The following is a 16,192-nucleotide window of genomic DNA, read 5'->3' as shown; positions in this document are numbered from 1 at the left end:
CTTCTGGTCTGTTCGAGGCCATCTGAGTTCAGAGACTCAGCAGCCGGGTGGGCTGGCTCTGGTACAACACAGTGTTTGTCAAACAGATAAAGGGAACTCTGAGAAGCCCTGGACAGGACCCCAGGGCCTCTTGTTTTCCCCCGGGTCTTCTCCATCCTAAGGCTCTCACTCTTTGACTTGCTCTGCCAACGCGTCGTTTCAGGATCCATGGGGTGCTGGTACAGAGTAAAAGCACAGTGGCTCTCAGGAGTAGGATAAAGGCCTGGTAAGTAACACTCGCAGGTTCCCGTTGGAACTGGAACATGCTCCCACCATGTCAGATTTCCCGTGCAGATGACTGAACAACAAACAGGCTGACAAAATTCCTGAATTTTTAACCATCCATTCCCATGAACCCACCTGAGTGGCTCCGGCACAATGCCCATTTCAGAATTCTTTGGGATGCCAGGACCCCATTAATGCTAGCTTAGGATAAGAGGGAATTTTCAGGAAGGCTGCAGAGACCTCCCACAGAAAATAGGGCAAGACATGCATCTGAGGGGCCCCAGATCCTGGAGAAACCAAAAGTACGCAGGAACCAGGACCGGTCCTTTCTTGGAGGCACATGATTTCTGGGGTCTTTTTTTCCTTCTTCCTTTTCTTTTTCCTTCTTTCTCTTTGATCTCTGGGGCTTTTCTTTCTTTCTTTTTCTTTTTTTTTTTTTTTTTTTTTTACAGATTTATTTATTTATTTATTTAACAGAGAGAAATCACAAGTAGGCAGAGAGGCAGGCAGAGAGAGAGAGAGAGGAGGAAGCAGGCTCCCTGCTGAGCAGAGAGCCCGATGCGGGCCTCGATCCCAGGACCCTGAGATCATGACCTGAGCCGAAGGCAGCGGCTTAACCACTGAGCCACCCAGGCGCCCTCTTTTTCTTTTTAATAGTACTTTTTTTTAAAAAAAGGTTTTATTCATTTATTTGAGAGAGAGCATGAGAGGGGGAGGCTCAGAGGGAGAAACAGATTCCCTGCTGAGCAGGGAGCCGGATGTGGGACTCGATCCTGGAACTCCAGGATCATGACCTGAACCAAAGGCAGTTGGTTAACCATGTGCCACCCAGGTACCCTGTCTGGGGTTTTTCTTTTCTTTAACTTTCTTTTCTTTTCTTTTCTTTTCTTTTCTTTTTTTTAAAGATTTTATTTATTTATTTATTTGACACAGAGAGAGATCACAAGCAGGCAGAGGGGCAGGCAGAGAGAGAGGACGAAGCAGGCTCCCTGCTGAGCAGAGAGTCTGATGCGCGGCTTGGTCCCAAGACCCTGAGATCATGACCTGAGCTGAAGGCAGAGGTTAACCCACTGAGTCACGCCTGTGCCCTAGCTTCATTTTCTTTTATAATCTCTATACCCAACATGGGGCTTGAACCCATGACCCTGACATTCAGAGTCCAATGCTCCACTGACTGAGCCAGCCAGGCGTCCCATCTCTGGAGTTTTCTGTCCCTACCTGTCTTCTGTCACCTCTTACAGCGATGTGACTTTAGGAAAGCTTCTTCACTGCTCTGCGCCTGTTTCCTCATCTGCAAAATGGGACTAATAGTTCCAACCAGACTGATTGACCTGGTGGGTACACGGGACATGCTTTGTGAATGCTTGCTGCTTGTTAGAGGTTAATTCTGTCATGAGGCAAATGGGAATAGGCAGCCAGCCTCCTGTCAGGTTCTGACTAAGGCTGGGCAGAATAATTACCTCTCCCAGGATCTGGACGTCTGGAAAAGAAAGGAATGAGAGAGCTGGAGGGAAGTCCCTGGAAGGCTCTTGTTCCCATCTGTGGTTTGACAGTTCCCCCCAGGATCCCATGGGCTGCCTCAGTGTCCTTCCTAGTAATCCTGTTGCTTTAACCAGCGGAAGGTGACCGCCAGCCAGGTCCACAACCCCCCAGCCCAGAGCCCAGGCAAGTGTCCGTGCTGTTTCCAGGGGGAGAAAATCTGATTGGCCAGTTTGGGTCAGGCCTCGGCTTCTGAGCCAATCATCTCTGTCCTGGGGGGTGGGCAGGAGGACCCAGTCTGTGCAGACTCTAATCAGGCAACAAATACCCAGTGAGCTGTGAGTGAGGCGCTGTTCTAGGTGCTGGCGAGACCACCGGGCGCAGGAGCCCATGTGCTAGCAGGGGACAGGTGTATTAGGCTCCTGTCACTGCTGTAACAAAGTTCGTGGCTTAAGTAAAACAACACAAATGTATTATCTTAGGGTCCTAAACGTCAGACGTCTGAAGTGGGTATCATTGAGAGAAAATCAAGGTGTCAGCAGGACTGCATTGCTAGCTAGAGCCCAAGGGGAGGGAGAATCACTTTCCCTGGTGCATGACCGCCTAACACTTTTTTTTTTTTTTTAAGGATTTATTTATTTATTTATTTATTTGAGAGCACGAGCGGGGTGGAGGGTAACAGGGACAGAGGGAGAAGCAGGGGCTCCCCACTGAGCAAGGACCCCACTGTGGGCCTTGATCCCAGCACTCTAGGATCATGACCTGAGGCAAAGGCAGATGCTTAACTGAGCTGCCCAGGCACCCCCTGCATCACTTCTCATTGCCAACAGTGGCCACTCGAGTCTTTCTCTCATGGCATCACTTTGACTGTGATCTTCTCGCCTCCCTCCTTCCCTTCCAAATCCGTCTGTGGTGACACTCGACCTACTCAACCTGTGATAATCTCCCCATCTCAAGATAATTAACAAAGTCATATCTGCAGAGGCCCTTTGGCCATGCAAGGGAACAATCAGAGGTTCCAGTGGACCTCTCCGGGGCCAGGTATCCTGCCCACCCCAAGAGGAGATAGACTGAAAGCACATGAATAATCGAGAAGCATCTGTTCAGTGCGACAAGGGAGCTAAGCCAGGCTGAACGTGAAGTGAAGAGGGCAGGGAGCAGAGATGGCAGGTGTAACAGGACAGGCGAGGCTTTGCTGCAGTAACAACCCCCAGACCTCTGTGGTCGTCAACCACAAGTTCACTGGTTGCTCACACTAGCTGTCCATTGTGGGTGGCAGGGGCCCTCTGTTCATCAGAGCCATGCAGGCTCTGCTAACGTGATTCACGTGAATTGGGCTGACGGAGGCCGGATTCAACGTGGTTTCTGCCATTAAAGATCCACTCCCTGCCCCGTTAATCTCATGCAGAAGTGACGCTTGGGGTGCCTGGGTGGCTCAGTGGGTTAAGCCGCTGCCTTCGGCTCAGGTCATGATCTCAGGGTCCTGGGATCGAGTCCCGCATCTGGCTCTCTGCTCAACAGGGAGCCTGCTTCCTCCTCCTCTCTCTCTCTCTCTCTGCCTGCCTCTCTGCCTGCTTATGATCTCTCTCTGTCAAATAAATAAATAAAATCTTTAAAAAAAAAAAAAAAAAGAAGTGACGCTTCTCACTGTCCTCACTCTCACTCTCATTGAGCAAAATGAGTCACGTGACCGTGCCTGAGGTTCTCCCCCGCCCCCAGCAGGGTGCAAGGAAGGACAAGGAAGGACAGCCAAGCAAGAGATTCCCAGACGCACAGATGTGGAGGGGACTTCATATTTTCTTTTACCACCTCAGCCCTCGATTTAGAGTTGAAGAAATTGAGGCTTAGCGAGGATAAGGGGCTGGCCAAGCTCCCACAGTGACCCAGCCAGGGTTGGAAGCGACTCTTGCCAGGCCTGACGTGATGAGACCTATCTCCTGGGTCTTCTTGTGTGCCTGGCCCTGGCAGGGCAAAGCTGGAAACCCAAAGAAAAGTCAGACCCAGCAATCCAGCAAGCTCCCAGCCTGTGCTGGGAACCCATAATCTGTACATCTGTGGAGGGGACTCAGGACACTGGGGGACCCAGAGGAGCCCTCGCGCCAGGCTGGATTTGGAGCTAAGGACTGAGGATCTTATCATACGGGACGGGGGTGAAGGGAAGAGATGAAGGGAAAGTGGGCCCTGTGGCAGAAGGGCTGGAAATTTGTCCTAAGGGTAATAGGGAGCCACAGAAGGTGTGTAAGCAGAGGAGAGGTAGGCTCAGCTCTGGTTGGAAGACAGAAGGTAAAGTGACATGTACTATAATAACAGAGGAAACTCAGGGCACGTGGAGTGCTCGGAGATGGCACCCAAACTGCCCAAGCTGCGTTTGTGTGTGTGTGTGTGTGTGTGTGTGTGTGTGTGTGTATGAGGGAGGGAAAGATGTGTGTTGGCTACCTTCCAGAGAAAGTTGCCATGAGTGTTGAAGCTTTTTTCCAGCTTTATTAAGGTATGATTGACAAGGAAAGATTATATATGTTTTAGATATACAACATGGTTTTTAAGTGTATGGAACATGGTAACTTAATATACCCATACATTGTAAAATGGTTATGGTGATCAAGTTAATGGACACACCCATCGCTTCACAAAGTTACCTTTTTGTGCCTGATGAAAACACTGTCTTAATCACACTGGAAACAAAATTCAGATATACCCAAAAGCAAAGCAAAAACCAACCTCTAGAAAATTTCAGATAGACAATACAGTATTGATTTTTTGGTTTTGTTTAGAGTTTATTATTTTTTGAGAGAGAGAGGGAGCAGGGGCAGAGGGAGAGAGAGAATCCCAAGCAGGCTCCACGCCCAGTGCAGAGCCTGATGCAGGGCTCGATCCCACAACCCTGAGATCGTAACCTGAGCCGAAATTAAGAGCTGGATGCTTAAGCAACCGAGCCAGCCAGGCGCCCCAATAGAGTATTGTTATTTATTGTCACCATGCTGTACATTGGATCCTCAGAACTTCGTGAATTTTGACCAACATCTCCCCATCTCCCCTGCACACACACACCCCAGCCCCAGGCTGGGACTACTTGCACTCTGAATTGCCTTTTTTTAGATTCCACATATAAGTGATACCCTACAAGATTCATCTTTCTCTAGCTTATTTCACTTAGCATCACAACCTCCAGATGTATCCACGTCGTTGCAAACAGCAGGATTTCCTTCTTGTTATGGCCGAAAGAGATTCCATTGTGTGTGTATACCACATTTTCTTTTTCCATTCACCCATCCATCAGTGGACCCTTAGGTCTTATCTTGCTATTGTGAATGAGGCTGCAGTGAACAAAGAGATACCTCTTGAGAGACTGATTTCATTTCCTTGGGACAAATACCCAGATGTGGGATTTTTGCATCATGGGGTAGTTCTATTATTTTCACAGTATTTTTTTGAGAAAGCGTCATACCAGTTTCCATAGTGGCTGCATCCACTTACATTGCCACCAGACCTTAATCGACTGAGCCACCCAGGCCTCCTAACACTTCCATCTTTTTGATGGTGATCATCCTAACTGGTGTGTGGTGATCTCATTGTGGGTGTGATTTGGTTCTCCCTGATGATGAGTGCGTGCACTGTATCCAGAAGGACCATGAGGATCTGATGTGGCTAGAGAGCAGTCCAGGCAGAGGAGAGCATGTGCAAAGGCCCAGAGGTGGGAAACAGCCTGGTGAGAACTTAGTGATTTGAATGGTCAACCAAAAGATATGTCCACATTCTTACCCCTGGAACCTATGGATGTGACTTTATTTGGAAAAACAGTTCTTGCAGATATAATAAAGTTGGGGATCTTGAGCAAAGATCATCCTGGGTTATCCAAGTGGGCCCTACATCTCATGACGAGTGTCCTTACAAGGGACACCCAGAGGAGAGACACTTCTAGAGAAGAAGGCCAGGTGAAGACAGAGTTGGGGATGGAGTTATGCAGATACAAGCCAAGGATCCCTGGAGCCCCCCAGAAGCTACCCTTAGCCCACACATCCAAGATGGTGGTGAGGCTATGTCACAAGGGGCAATCCCGGAGGCCAGGGCAGGACAGCAACAGCAGGGAGGTCTGTGGGCTCGGGGTGGGGATGCCCTGTTGGCCCCGCACGCACCCTTCACCTGCCATCCCCCCACCCCGCCTGGACCCCCTTCTGTCTCTCTCTTTCCAGGTTCCAATCCACTCCGTCCAGTGCCCGGCCCTCCTCCTCCTGGCGCCTCTGTCCATCTCCGACCAGTCTTCCCTATACAAGGCAAGAATGAAGGCCCCAGGCTGGCCGCCTCTTTGCCCTGCAGGCATTGCTTCCGGCTGGGGGCAGCTCCTCCTTTGTCATGTGTCCCAGCCAAGCTTCCACCCAGCTCAGGACTCTGGGGGCGCGAGTCGGCCGCCACCTGTCACCACCAGGTGGCGCCCCTCGCCTCAGCCAGATCCACCCCAGCTCCCTGTCGCCCCCCAAAACTTCCTTTCGCTTTCGATCTCTGGCTGTCACCCGGTCTGGCCCCTTCCACGCCCAGCCGGGGCAAGCCTGGTGCGTGAGGAGAAATGGAGTCTGGGTCCCCGAGGGGCGGGGCTGGGGTCCCTCTCCTGGATGAGGGAGGAGGGATGGGGGTCAGGTCGCTGGGTCCCTGGCCTGGGAAGGGTTCCGAGGACCGGACGTCGGGGTTCTTAGAAGGGGAGATGAGTTTTCACCATAACTGGGGCTCACGCAGGAAGCCCGAGGGAGTAGGAGGCGGAAACTTAGCCACATCAAGGAGCCAAGGGAGGGGTGGGGAGGTTAAGGGGCGGGTGAGGAAGGGGCTGGGGTGTGAGGGTCTGAGACTCCCTCTTCTGTCCCCTCCAAGATCCGGCCATAGGCATGAGGGGCCTCCGGCCGAGATGATAGTGCTGGCGCCAGCCGGGAGCCCAACAGTGCGTATACCTGGGGGACAAGGCGGGGGAAAGGCAGAGCAGTACCAAGGTGGGCGGAGTTGAGAGAGCAGATGCACAGAGGGGGACATGGACAGGGGTAAGGGAGAGAAGGAAGGGGTGGGGCACATGCACAGGGCAGGGGAACATGCACGGGGTGAGGACATGGTCAAGGGTGGGGGATATGGGCAGGGGTGTGACATGGGTGGGGCAGGGTACGTGCACAGGGGTGGGGAACACGGGCAGGGGAGAGGGACATGGACAGAGGAGGGGGGACATGGGCAGGGGTGGGAACATGGACGGGGTGAGACACGGACAGGGCAGGGTATGTGCACAGCACAGGAGTGGGGGACATGGGCAGGGGTGGGGGACATGGACAGAGGAGAGGGGCATGGACAGAGGGGGACATGGGCAGGGGTGGGGGAAAGAAATGGAGGGAGGTGGACACAAACGGGAAGGCAGGACACAGGCGGAGAGAGAAACGGGAGAGAGGAGCAGAGAGGGAAAGCCTGGGGCTGAGGCAAGGAGAGATGGGAGCCTCGGGCACAGCTGGCAGATGGGGAGAGGAGCCAGAAGGGCCAGCCTAGAGGCAGAGAGGAGACTCGGGAAGGCTGCTCTCAGAGGGACACGGAAGCCAGAAGGAGGAGGGCCGAGCCCTGGACGGGAAGGAATGAGACCTGGAAAAGGAGAAAGACGGCAGAGAGACAGATGGGGGCTGGGGGGGCGCAGGCGAGGGGTGCGTGTGGAGCCAACAGAGGGCGCCCCCGCCCCGTGTCGCGCCCCCAGACCTCCCTGTTGCTGCTGCTGCTGCTCAGCCCTGGCCTCCGCGGGACCCCTGACTGCTCCTTCAGCCACAGCCCCATCTCCTCCACCTTCTCAGCCACCATCCGCAAGCTGGTGAGGGGCATGTCCCGGCCTCCCCGGGCGCCTGCCTGAGGCCCCGGCTCCGTCACTGGGACCGACCTCCCCGTCTAGGTGTCCTTCTTTAGGGTTCCCTGTCCCCTTTCTCTGGTTCATTGTCCCCCTCTCTGGGTCCCTGTCTTCCCCCTCTCTCTGTGGGTCCCTGTCCCCCACTCTCTGTGTCCTTGTCCTTGTGTCCTGTGTCTGTGTCCCTCTGGCTTGCTGTCCTGCTTTCTCTGGGTCATTGTCCCATACTCTCTTCATTGGTTCCCTCTCTGTGGGTCTCTGTGCCCCTCAGCTCACTATCCCGCACTTTCTCTGGCTCGCTGTCCCCCTCTCTCTGGGTCCCTGTCCTCCGCCCTCTGGCCCACTGTCCCCCTCTCTGTGGGTCCCTGTACCTGGTTCTCTTCATTTGTCCCCTCTGTGTGTGGGTCTCTGTCCCCTTCGGCTCACTGTCCCCCTCTTTCTCTGCCTCTGCGTCCTCATAGTTCTATTTTCTCCCGTCCTCAGCCCGGCCTGACCCTGTTTTCTCCCGCAGTCTGATTACCTGCTTCAGGACTATCCAGTCACCGTAGCCTCCAACCTGCAGGACGTGAGTCACCGATGGGCGGGGCTAGGGCTGAGGTGGGAAGGAGAGACTTGAGAAGCACCGCCCCTCGGGGGAAGAGTAGGCCGACCGGCTGCCGTCCCCTCCTCCTCCTCCTCCTCCTCCTCCTCCTCCTCCTCCTCCTCCTCCTCCTCCTCCTCCTCTCCCTCCCCCACCACCCATCCCGGGGATGCAGGACTCCCAGCGCCAGCCCCTCACCTTTCCTGCCCCACCAGTCCAAGCCCCCAGCCACCTCTGCCGGGCGGACCCGAGCTGGGGCTGTCTCTCCCAGGACGAGCTCTGCGGGGCCTTCTGGCGCCTGGTCCTGGCCCAGCACTGGATAGGACGGCTCAAGGCTGTGGCCGGGACCCAAATGCAAATTCTACTGGAGAACGTCAACACGGAGATACACTTTGTCACTTTATGTGCTTTCCAGGTAAGCCCTAAACTTGGGGGACAAACTAGGGGAGCGAGTTGCCTTCCTGGGGATTGGAAGCCAAGCTATGCTAGATCTTGCTGAAGATTTCCTTTGACTAGCAACCCAGGGGAGGTGGGGCTTGAACCCCCGGCCCCCTGGGAACCCCCTTGCTGGAAAGAGCACTTTTCCAGAGACTAAATGAGGGCGGGAGTCCTGGGCCCAGTGCACCGATTCCGAGTTTATTTCTCAGGTTCTATTGCTGGGCGCTGCAGAGGGGTTCTCTCCCCCTAGCAACCCCGGGGGGCAGTGGTCCGAACTCCCTCTGTGACCCAGGCCTCCAAGGGAGGGCCCCTGGTAGGCATTGCCAGGCAGGGAAGGCCCTTGGCCTGAGCAGACTGTGGGGGCGAAGCCCTGGTGACGTCTCCCTCCCCTGCCCCCAGCCCCTCCCCAGCTGTCTTCGCTTCGTCCAGACCAACATCTCCCACCTCCTGCAGGACACCTCCCAGCAGCTGGCAGCCTTGAAACCCTGGATCACCCGCAGGAATTTCTCTGGGTGTCTGGAGCTGCAGTGTCAGCCGGGTAAAAGCCCCCCAGCATCCCACGGCCCCCCTCCCCTCCCCCATCCCACAGCCCCTCACACACCCTGTCCTGGCCAGCCCAGACCCCACTCTGCTCCCACTGGCTGTGTGACTTTGGGCGTGTTCCCCCAAGTTCGGTCCTTTAGCTGGGTCTCAGTTTCCTCACCTCTGACAAGGGAACCATAACCCCTGCCTATTTCTCCAAGGCAGCCCTGTCCTGTAGAAACATTGCAACCGCTTGTGTAAGTGCAGATTCTCTAGCAGCCAAGGTTTTTTGGTTTTTATAAAGATTATTTATTTATTTATTTGACACAGAGAGAATCACAAGTAGGGAGAGAGGCAGGCAGGGGTGGGAGTGGGGGGGAAGCAGGCTCCCCACGGAGCAGAAAGCCCGATGCTGAGCTCTATCCCAAGACCCTCAGACCATGACCTGAGCTGAAGGCAGAGGCTTAACCAACGAGCCATGGGTCCCTCTAACGACCAAGGTTTTTAAAGGTTTTGGGGGTTTTTTTGTTGTTGGTTTTTTTTTTTTTAAGTGAATTCACTCCCCCACCCCCGCCAATTGAATGTTCACGGTCGTTACTTTTGTAGAAAATGAATGGTGGTCTTGTTTTTAAAACGTTTTCTTTTGGAATCATTCCAGATTCAAAGGAGGGTACAAAGAAATTGTACAGGGCGTGGGGTGGGGGGCTGGTCCTGGACGCCCTTTACCCATGCTTCCCATTCCTGATAGCACGATAACCACACCAGAAATACGGCAGGGTACAGTCCCGCCCTATAGTCCAGAGTTGATGCCCAGTTTACGAGTCACGCATGCGCACTTGTGTACCCGCGCGTGTTGGTACCTTATAGGGCTGGCGGGACTAAGTAGCGCGAACTGGGTGATCGAAACAACAGACGTACATTATGTCAGATTCTGGAGGTCAGAGGTCTGAAATCAAAGCGTCGGTAGGATTGGCTCCTTCCCAAGGCTCAGAGGGAAGGTTCTGCTCCAGGCTTCTCTCCTTGGGCTTTGCTGATGGCCATTTTCACGTTCACTTGGCTTTCTCCCTCTGTGCACGCCTCCGTGTCCAGATTTCCCCTTTTTATAAGGACACCTATCATATGGGCTGAGGGGCCCGCCCTGATGACCTCATTATAACTTGATTATCGGTGTAAAGACTGTCTCCAAATGAGGTCGCGTTAGGATTCCAATGTATAAATTTTGAGGGACACAATTCACTCCCTAAAAGCATAGATGTCTTTGCAATTTTATCATACGTGTGTCTTCTTGTGATCCCCACTGCAATCCCACGACTTAACTTGACCCCCTTTGAATAATTCCCACCCTTAGCCTTGGACAGCAGCAAATCAGTCCTTTAGAACGATGCTATTGGCTTCATAATTTTAAAATTATTATTCTTTTTTAAAAAGATTTATTTATTTATTTATTTGACAGAGAGACACACAGCAAGAGGGGGAACACAAGCAGGGGGGAGTGGGAGAGAGAGAAGCAGGCTTCCCGTGGAGCCCAATGCAGGACTTGATCCCAGGACCATGGGATCATGACCTGGGCCAAAGGCAGATACTTAACCGATTGAGCCACCCAGATGCCCTTTTAAAATTATTCTTAATAATTCATCATTGAGGGGTGCCTGGGTGGCTCAGTGGATTAAAGCCTCTTCCTTCGGCTCAAGTCATGATCTCTGGGTTCTGGGATCGAGCCCCGCATCGGGCTCTCTGCTCAGCAGGGAGTCTGCTTCCTCCTCTCTGCCTGCCTGTCTGCCTACTTGTGATCTCTATCTGTCAAATAAATACATAAAATCTTTAAAAAATAATAAATAAATAAATAAATAATCATTGAGGGGCACCTGGGTGGCTCAGTGGGTTAAAGCCTCTGCCTTCAGCTCAGGTCATGATCCCAGGGTCCTGGAATCAAGCCCTGAATCTGGCTTTCTGCTCAGTAGGGAGCCTGCTCCCCGCCCCCCTCTGGCTGCCTCCCTGCCTACTTGTGATCTCTCTCCCTGTTAAATAAATAAATAAAACCTTTAAAAAAAATTCATCATTGAAATCACAAATCATATTTAACCAAATGTCTCCAAAGCAGTACTATTTGAACACATACCTGATACTGTGTTTTCGATTCTATTTTGTTTTGTTTTGTTTTAAAGATTTAAAGTATTTTTTTTTTAATTAGTAAGATATTTTACATCCTCTATCCCCTACTAAGTCTCTCTCACAGGTGTGTATTTAACAAGGATGGCACGTGGGAATTCAGAGTCAACAGAGACCACGGCTCTAAGGGATCAATGAGAAATGATGTCATCAGAGTGTGTGAGAGACTATGCGCTGTGGATACTTGACTTGGCCCAGCATATTGAGGTTTACTTTGGGGCTCCCGGGTAGTTCAGTTGGTTAAGCTTCTGCCTTTGGCTCAGGCCATGATCCCGGGGTCCTGGGATCGAGTCCTGCATTGGGTTCCCTGCTCAGCGGGGAGCCTGCTTTTCCCTCTCCTGGACCCCCATTCATGTGTTCGCGCGCGCGCTCTCTCTCTCTCTCTCTCCAATAAGTACCTAAAATCTTAGGAAAAAAAAAAAAGTTTACTTTTGTGGCCAAGTCCATAACAAGTTCTATAACTGACCCTGTCTTAGGAGGAAAAGAAAAAATGAGATTAATTTTCTTGGCAGGATCAGGGTTGAGTCTGTGTGAACGTATTCTCCCCACCTTACCCTGGTATTATTCGGAAGCTTTCTGTCCTTGTGTTTGGTACTGCATCTGTCGAGTTCTCATCTTTATTTTTATTTTTCGTAATCTCTACACCCAAGGTGGGGCTCAAACTCGCAACCGTGAGGTGAAGAGTCGCATGCTCTGCCGACTGAGCTTCCAGGCACCCCTGAGAAAGATATTTAAAAACCTTCCCCTCTAATTTTCTTACTTTCTCCCCATAATTCCGATCATCTTGCCCTCTATATTAAGCTTCATTGCTCATTTGTACTTACATTTATGACTGTTTGTTCATTCGACCACATTTTCTTAGGCACCTCCTGGGTACCCAGTGACACAGCTCAGAATGAGACCCAGGTGCTTGCACTTGTAGGGTTGACATGCTAATTGAGGCAACAGGCAACAAACATGCAACCAAGTAATTAACAGGAAAAGATCTGAGTGTACTGAGCCCCATGCAGGCAAATGACAGCAGGGTGATCGAATCATGGCGTGAGGTGGTTGGCTAGAACGTAGCTGAGGGTTGGGAAAATGAGAACAGCCAGTGCAAAGGCCCTGAGGCAGAAACCTGCCTTCATGTTTAGGGAACAGTGAAGAGGCACATGTGCCTGGAGTCTGGCAAGTGAGGGGAAGAGAGAGTAGCAGGGTGGGGGTATAGAGGGCACAAAGACCCCAGAGCCCACAGGGAGCTCACAGCCCACTGGAGGAAAAAGGAATAAACTAATCAATACATAAGCACTAGAAATACATATGTCAAATTGTAAAAGAAAATGCAAACTGACTGGTGCCACACTGTTCTAAGAACTTCCTGTGTGGCTACTCGTTTAATTTTTGTGACCACCTTACCCAGTGGGTATAATGAACATCCCCATTTTACAGGTGAGGAGACTGAGGCACAGAGAGGCAGGTGGCCCACCTCAGGTCACACAGCCAGCACCAAGCCTGCTTTTATTTCCTTCCCTTGTCTGGCCCAGACCTTCTCCTCAGTCACCCAGCCTCTTTTTCTTGCCTCAGACTCTTCCACGCTGCTGCCCCCAAGGAGTCCCGGGGCCTTGGAGGCCACAGCCCTGCCAGCCCCTCAGGCCCCCCTGCTGCTGCTCTTGCTGCTGCTGCCCGTGGCTCTCCTGCTGATGGCTGCTGCCTGGTGCCTGCACTGGCAGAGAAGGAGGCAGAGGACAGCCTACCCTGGGGAGCAGGTGAGTCTGCAGGTGGACAGAGGGCATGGGGAAGTCTGGGGGCTGGCAGCTACAGGTGACCTGTGCCTCCAGTCTCCAGGATATCCTGCCCCTGTGGCTCGTGGAGTGTGGACTCGTGTTGGTGAACCCTTCAGCAGGCTGAGAACCCTGGACTTCGTTGGGGGTGAGGGTTGCTGGGGCCAGGAGGGAGGACAGACTGGAGGCTGGCTGAGGGTCCAGGGTGAGAGGACAAGGCCCGAGTCAGGGCTAGGACTAGCATCATGTGGATGGAGAGGAGGGTCAGGCAGAGTCAGGGGTCAGGGATCAAGAAGGACAGAGCTGGAGGATCCACAGCTGGTTCAGTCAGTGGGGTATATGACTCTTATTTTTTTTTTAAGATTTTATTTTATTTATTTATTTGACAGAGAGATATCACAAGTAGGCAGAGAGGCAGGCAAGGGGGCAGGGAGCAGGCTCCCTGCTGAGCAGAGAGCCCAACACAGGGCTTGATCCCAGGCTTGATGGAACCCCGCATCTGGCTCTCCGCTCTGCAGGGAACCTGCTTCCCCACCCCCTCACCTGCCTCTCTGCGTACTTGTGATCTCTGTCAAATAAATAAAATCTTAAAAAAAAAAATAAAAATGAAAAATAAAATAAAATCTTAGGGCACCTGGGTGGCTCAGTGGGTTAAAGCCTCTGCCTTCAGCTGAGGTCATGGTCTTAAGATCCTGGGATTGAGCCCTGCATCAGGCTCTCTGCTCCGTGGGGAGCCTGGTTCCTCCCCACCGCTCCCCGCCTCTCTGCCTACTTGTGATCTCTGTCTATCAAATAAAGAAATAAAGCCTTTAAAAATAAATAAATAAAATAAAATCTTAAAAAAAAAAAAAGGACAGGGCTGGAGACTGATAGGCTTGGGCAGGTGGCACAGATGACCCTGGGTCTGGCCCAGTGGGAAATGGGGGGGAGCAGAGAGATTAGGGAAAGAGGGTGAGCTCAGTGGGGATGGGGAAGGTTGTGAGGGTCCCCAGGGGAGCTATTTGGCTACAGGAGTCTGCAGGCCCGAAGAGAGTGGCCTCCTGAAGCAGGCAGAGAGAACCACCTCTGCAAAGCCCTCCAGGTGTGATAAAGCTCTGCGTGTTCCAGTAACTTCAGCCCGGGGTGGGTGTGAGTGTGGGTGTGAAAAGTCTAGGCCTCAAACATCAAGCAGGGGAGCTGGGACTTCCTGCCCAGGGCAGCAGGGAGGTAGGGGAGGTGAGTGATAGAAGACAGGTGTGGAGGCAGGAGGCAGGTGGGCCAGGAAGGAGGAAGTTGGAGAGGCCCTAATGGGCTCTTGATGGGCCCAGAAGGTTCTAACAAACATTTTGCAATAATTGTTGGCACATACAATGCCTCAGTGATACAGCCCTTACGCTGGGGCTTTCTACAAATTAATTTAAATGAGAAGCTGGTGCCATGATTATCCTGTTTCACAGAGGCTGAAACCAAGGCACAGAGAGGTAAACAATTTGCCAAAAGTCACTGAGCACATGAGTGACAGAACCAGGATTTGACTCTGGGCATTCTGGAAATCTAAGCTTTTCATTCTTCTGCCTCAGTTTCCTTATCTATACAAAAGACTCTAATAATAGTCTTTCTATCATAGAGCCATCTGGAAGTTTAAGTGCATGCAAAGCCCTTAAAGAGAACACAACGGAAATAATCACAAGCCATATATGTTGTTGAAAACTTTAGAATAATTGGGGCACCTGGCTCTCTGTCAGTAAAGCATGTGACTCTGGATCTCAGGGTTGTGAGTTCAAGCCCCACGTTAGGCATAGAGATTACTTTAAAAAAAATTTTTTTTTCCCCAGGGGCACCTGGGTGGCTCCATCAGTTGGCGTCTTGACTCTTGGTCTCAGCTTGGGTCTTGACTTCAGGGTCATGGGTTTGGCCTGCCTTGGGCTCTACAGTGGATGTGGAGCCTACTTAAACAAACAAACAAAGAAAACAAATAACTTCCCTCTACTTAGAGTTCTTGAAATTTACATTTGCAAAAGTAGACTGCCCGGCTCAAGTTTTGAAACAAAAGTTTTCAAAAAAAAGGAGAAAGAAACAAGTTTTCCAAGTACCCAAGATCAGTTTCTTTTTTCCTTTGGGGGATTGGGGGGATAGATAGAGAGAGAGATCATCTTAAGCAGGCTCCACACCTGTGGGACTCAGTCCCCCAACACTGAGATCATGACCTGAGCCAAAAAATCAAGAGTCGGATGCATAACTGACTGAGACACCCAGCGACCCCCAGGATCAGTTTCTAAGTTGAAGTGATTTTTCATTTCAGCACTTGTTTCTGTACAGTAATTTTTATTACAATTTTTTTGGGAAAGGGTAGCCAGTTGGGAAGTTTTCCTCATATCCTTGCTCCTGTCCACTCTGCTTCCCTGCTCTTCTAATAAGCACACTACCAGTTTAAGTTTAAATTAGGTAAAATGTAAAATTCAGCTCCTTAGTTACCGTGGGCACATTTGGAGTGCTCAGTATTCCCACATGGCTGCTGGGTGGCTGTGTGGGAGAGTGCGGATCTCACAGGTTCCATTTTTGCAGAACTCTGCAAAGTTCTCTTGGACAGTGATGCCACGACACATAGTGGGCACTCACTGGAAATGGAATTGTTTGTAGTACTGAGTCTGTGCAGAGCGCTGAGCTTGGTGCTCTCCTCTGTCCACGGATCCCCAGAGGGCCCAATGAGACGGACACATCTATCATCCCATTTTACAGAGGAGGACACTGAGGCCCAGCGCGACGAGTCACCTGCCAGAGGACACAGAGCTGGAACTCCGAGGAAGTCAGCTAGCGACTGGTCCCTTCCTCGACAGCGCTGCCCCGCTCACTCTCTCCCCAGGATGGAGGCAACGCCAGTCCACAGCCCCAGCCCCAACTATCCCCATCTGTACAAAGTCCTTGTCCCCAGGAAACTGTATATAAATCATCCTTTTCTACCAGCTCTGGCCAGGTACTGTCTGTAGATGGGACAGGGGGTGTGAGTCCTGGTTTTTCTGTTAATGCAAAGTTTCATCCGGTACCGAGAGACCCCCGACAGGGGCCTGAGCCAGTGCTTTGCAGCGCTGACCCTGACCGCGTCAGAAGCTGGCCTGTCGGGGCTCCTGATCTATGCGGGAGAAGACTCGC

At 52.0% G+C, this 16,192-nt stretch overlaps 1 protein-coding gene across 13 annotated transcripts; it reads left to right on the top strand.

Moving 5' to 3' along the window:
• Window positions 1–104: 104 nt before the first annotated feature.
• On the top strand, window positions 105–16,029 carry FLT3LG (fms related receptor tyrosine kinase 3 ligand; the record flags this gene model as incomplete). Of its 13 annotated transcripts, none has more annotated exons than XM_082710404.1 (9): window positions 105–265; window positions 5,934–6,014; window positions 6,604–6,670; window positions 7,454–7,564; window positions 8,106–8,159; window positions 8,446–8,589; window positions 9,066–9,150; window positions 12,867–13,048; window positions 15,782–16,005. In XM_082710404.1, 7 exons carry the CDS (start codon window positions 6,638–6,640, stop codon window positions 15,986–15,988), a joined length of 816 nt encoding a protein of 271 aa, XP_082566530.1. The 13 variants fall into 13 exon arrangements, 11 of the variants coding, with proteins under 11 accessions (XP_082566530.1, XP_082566536.1, XP_082566529.1 ...); XM_082710410.1 differs by having other exon boundaries at window positions 9,012–9,150; XM_082710403.1 differs by lacking the exons at window positions 105–265; window positions 5,934–6,014 and adding an exon at window positions 6,095–6,290.
• Window positions 16,030–16,192: the final 163 nt, after the last annotated feature.

The sequence above is a fragment of the Mustela nivalis genome (genome assembly GCF_964662115.1).
Source record: "Mustela nivalis genome assembly, chromosome: 18".
Classification (NCBI taxonomy): Eukaryota; Metazoa; Chordata; class Mammalia; order Carnivora; family Mustelidae; genus Mustela; species Mustela nivalis.
This window is presented reverse-complemented; position numbering and strand designations above follow the sequence as displayed.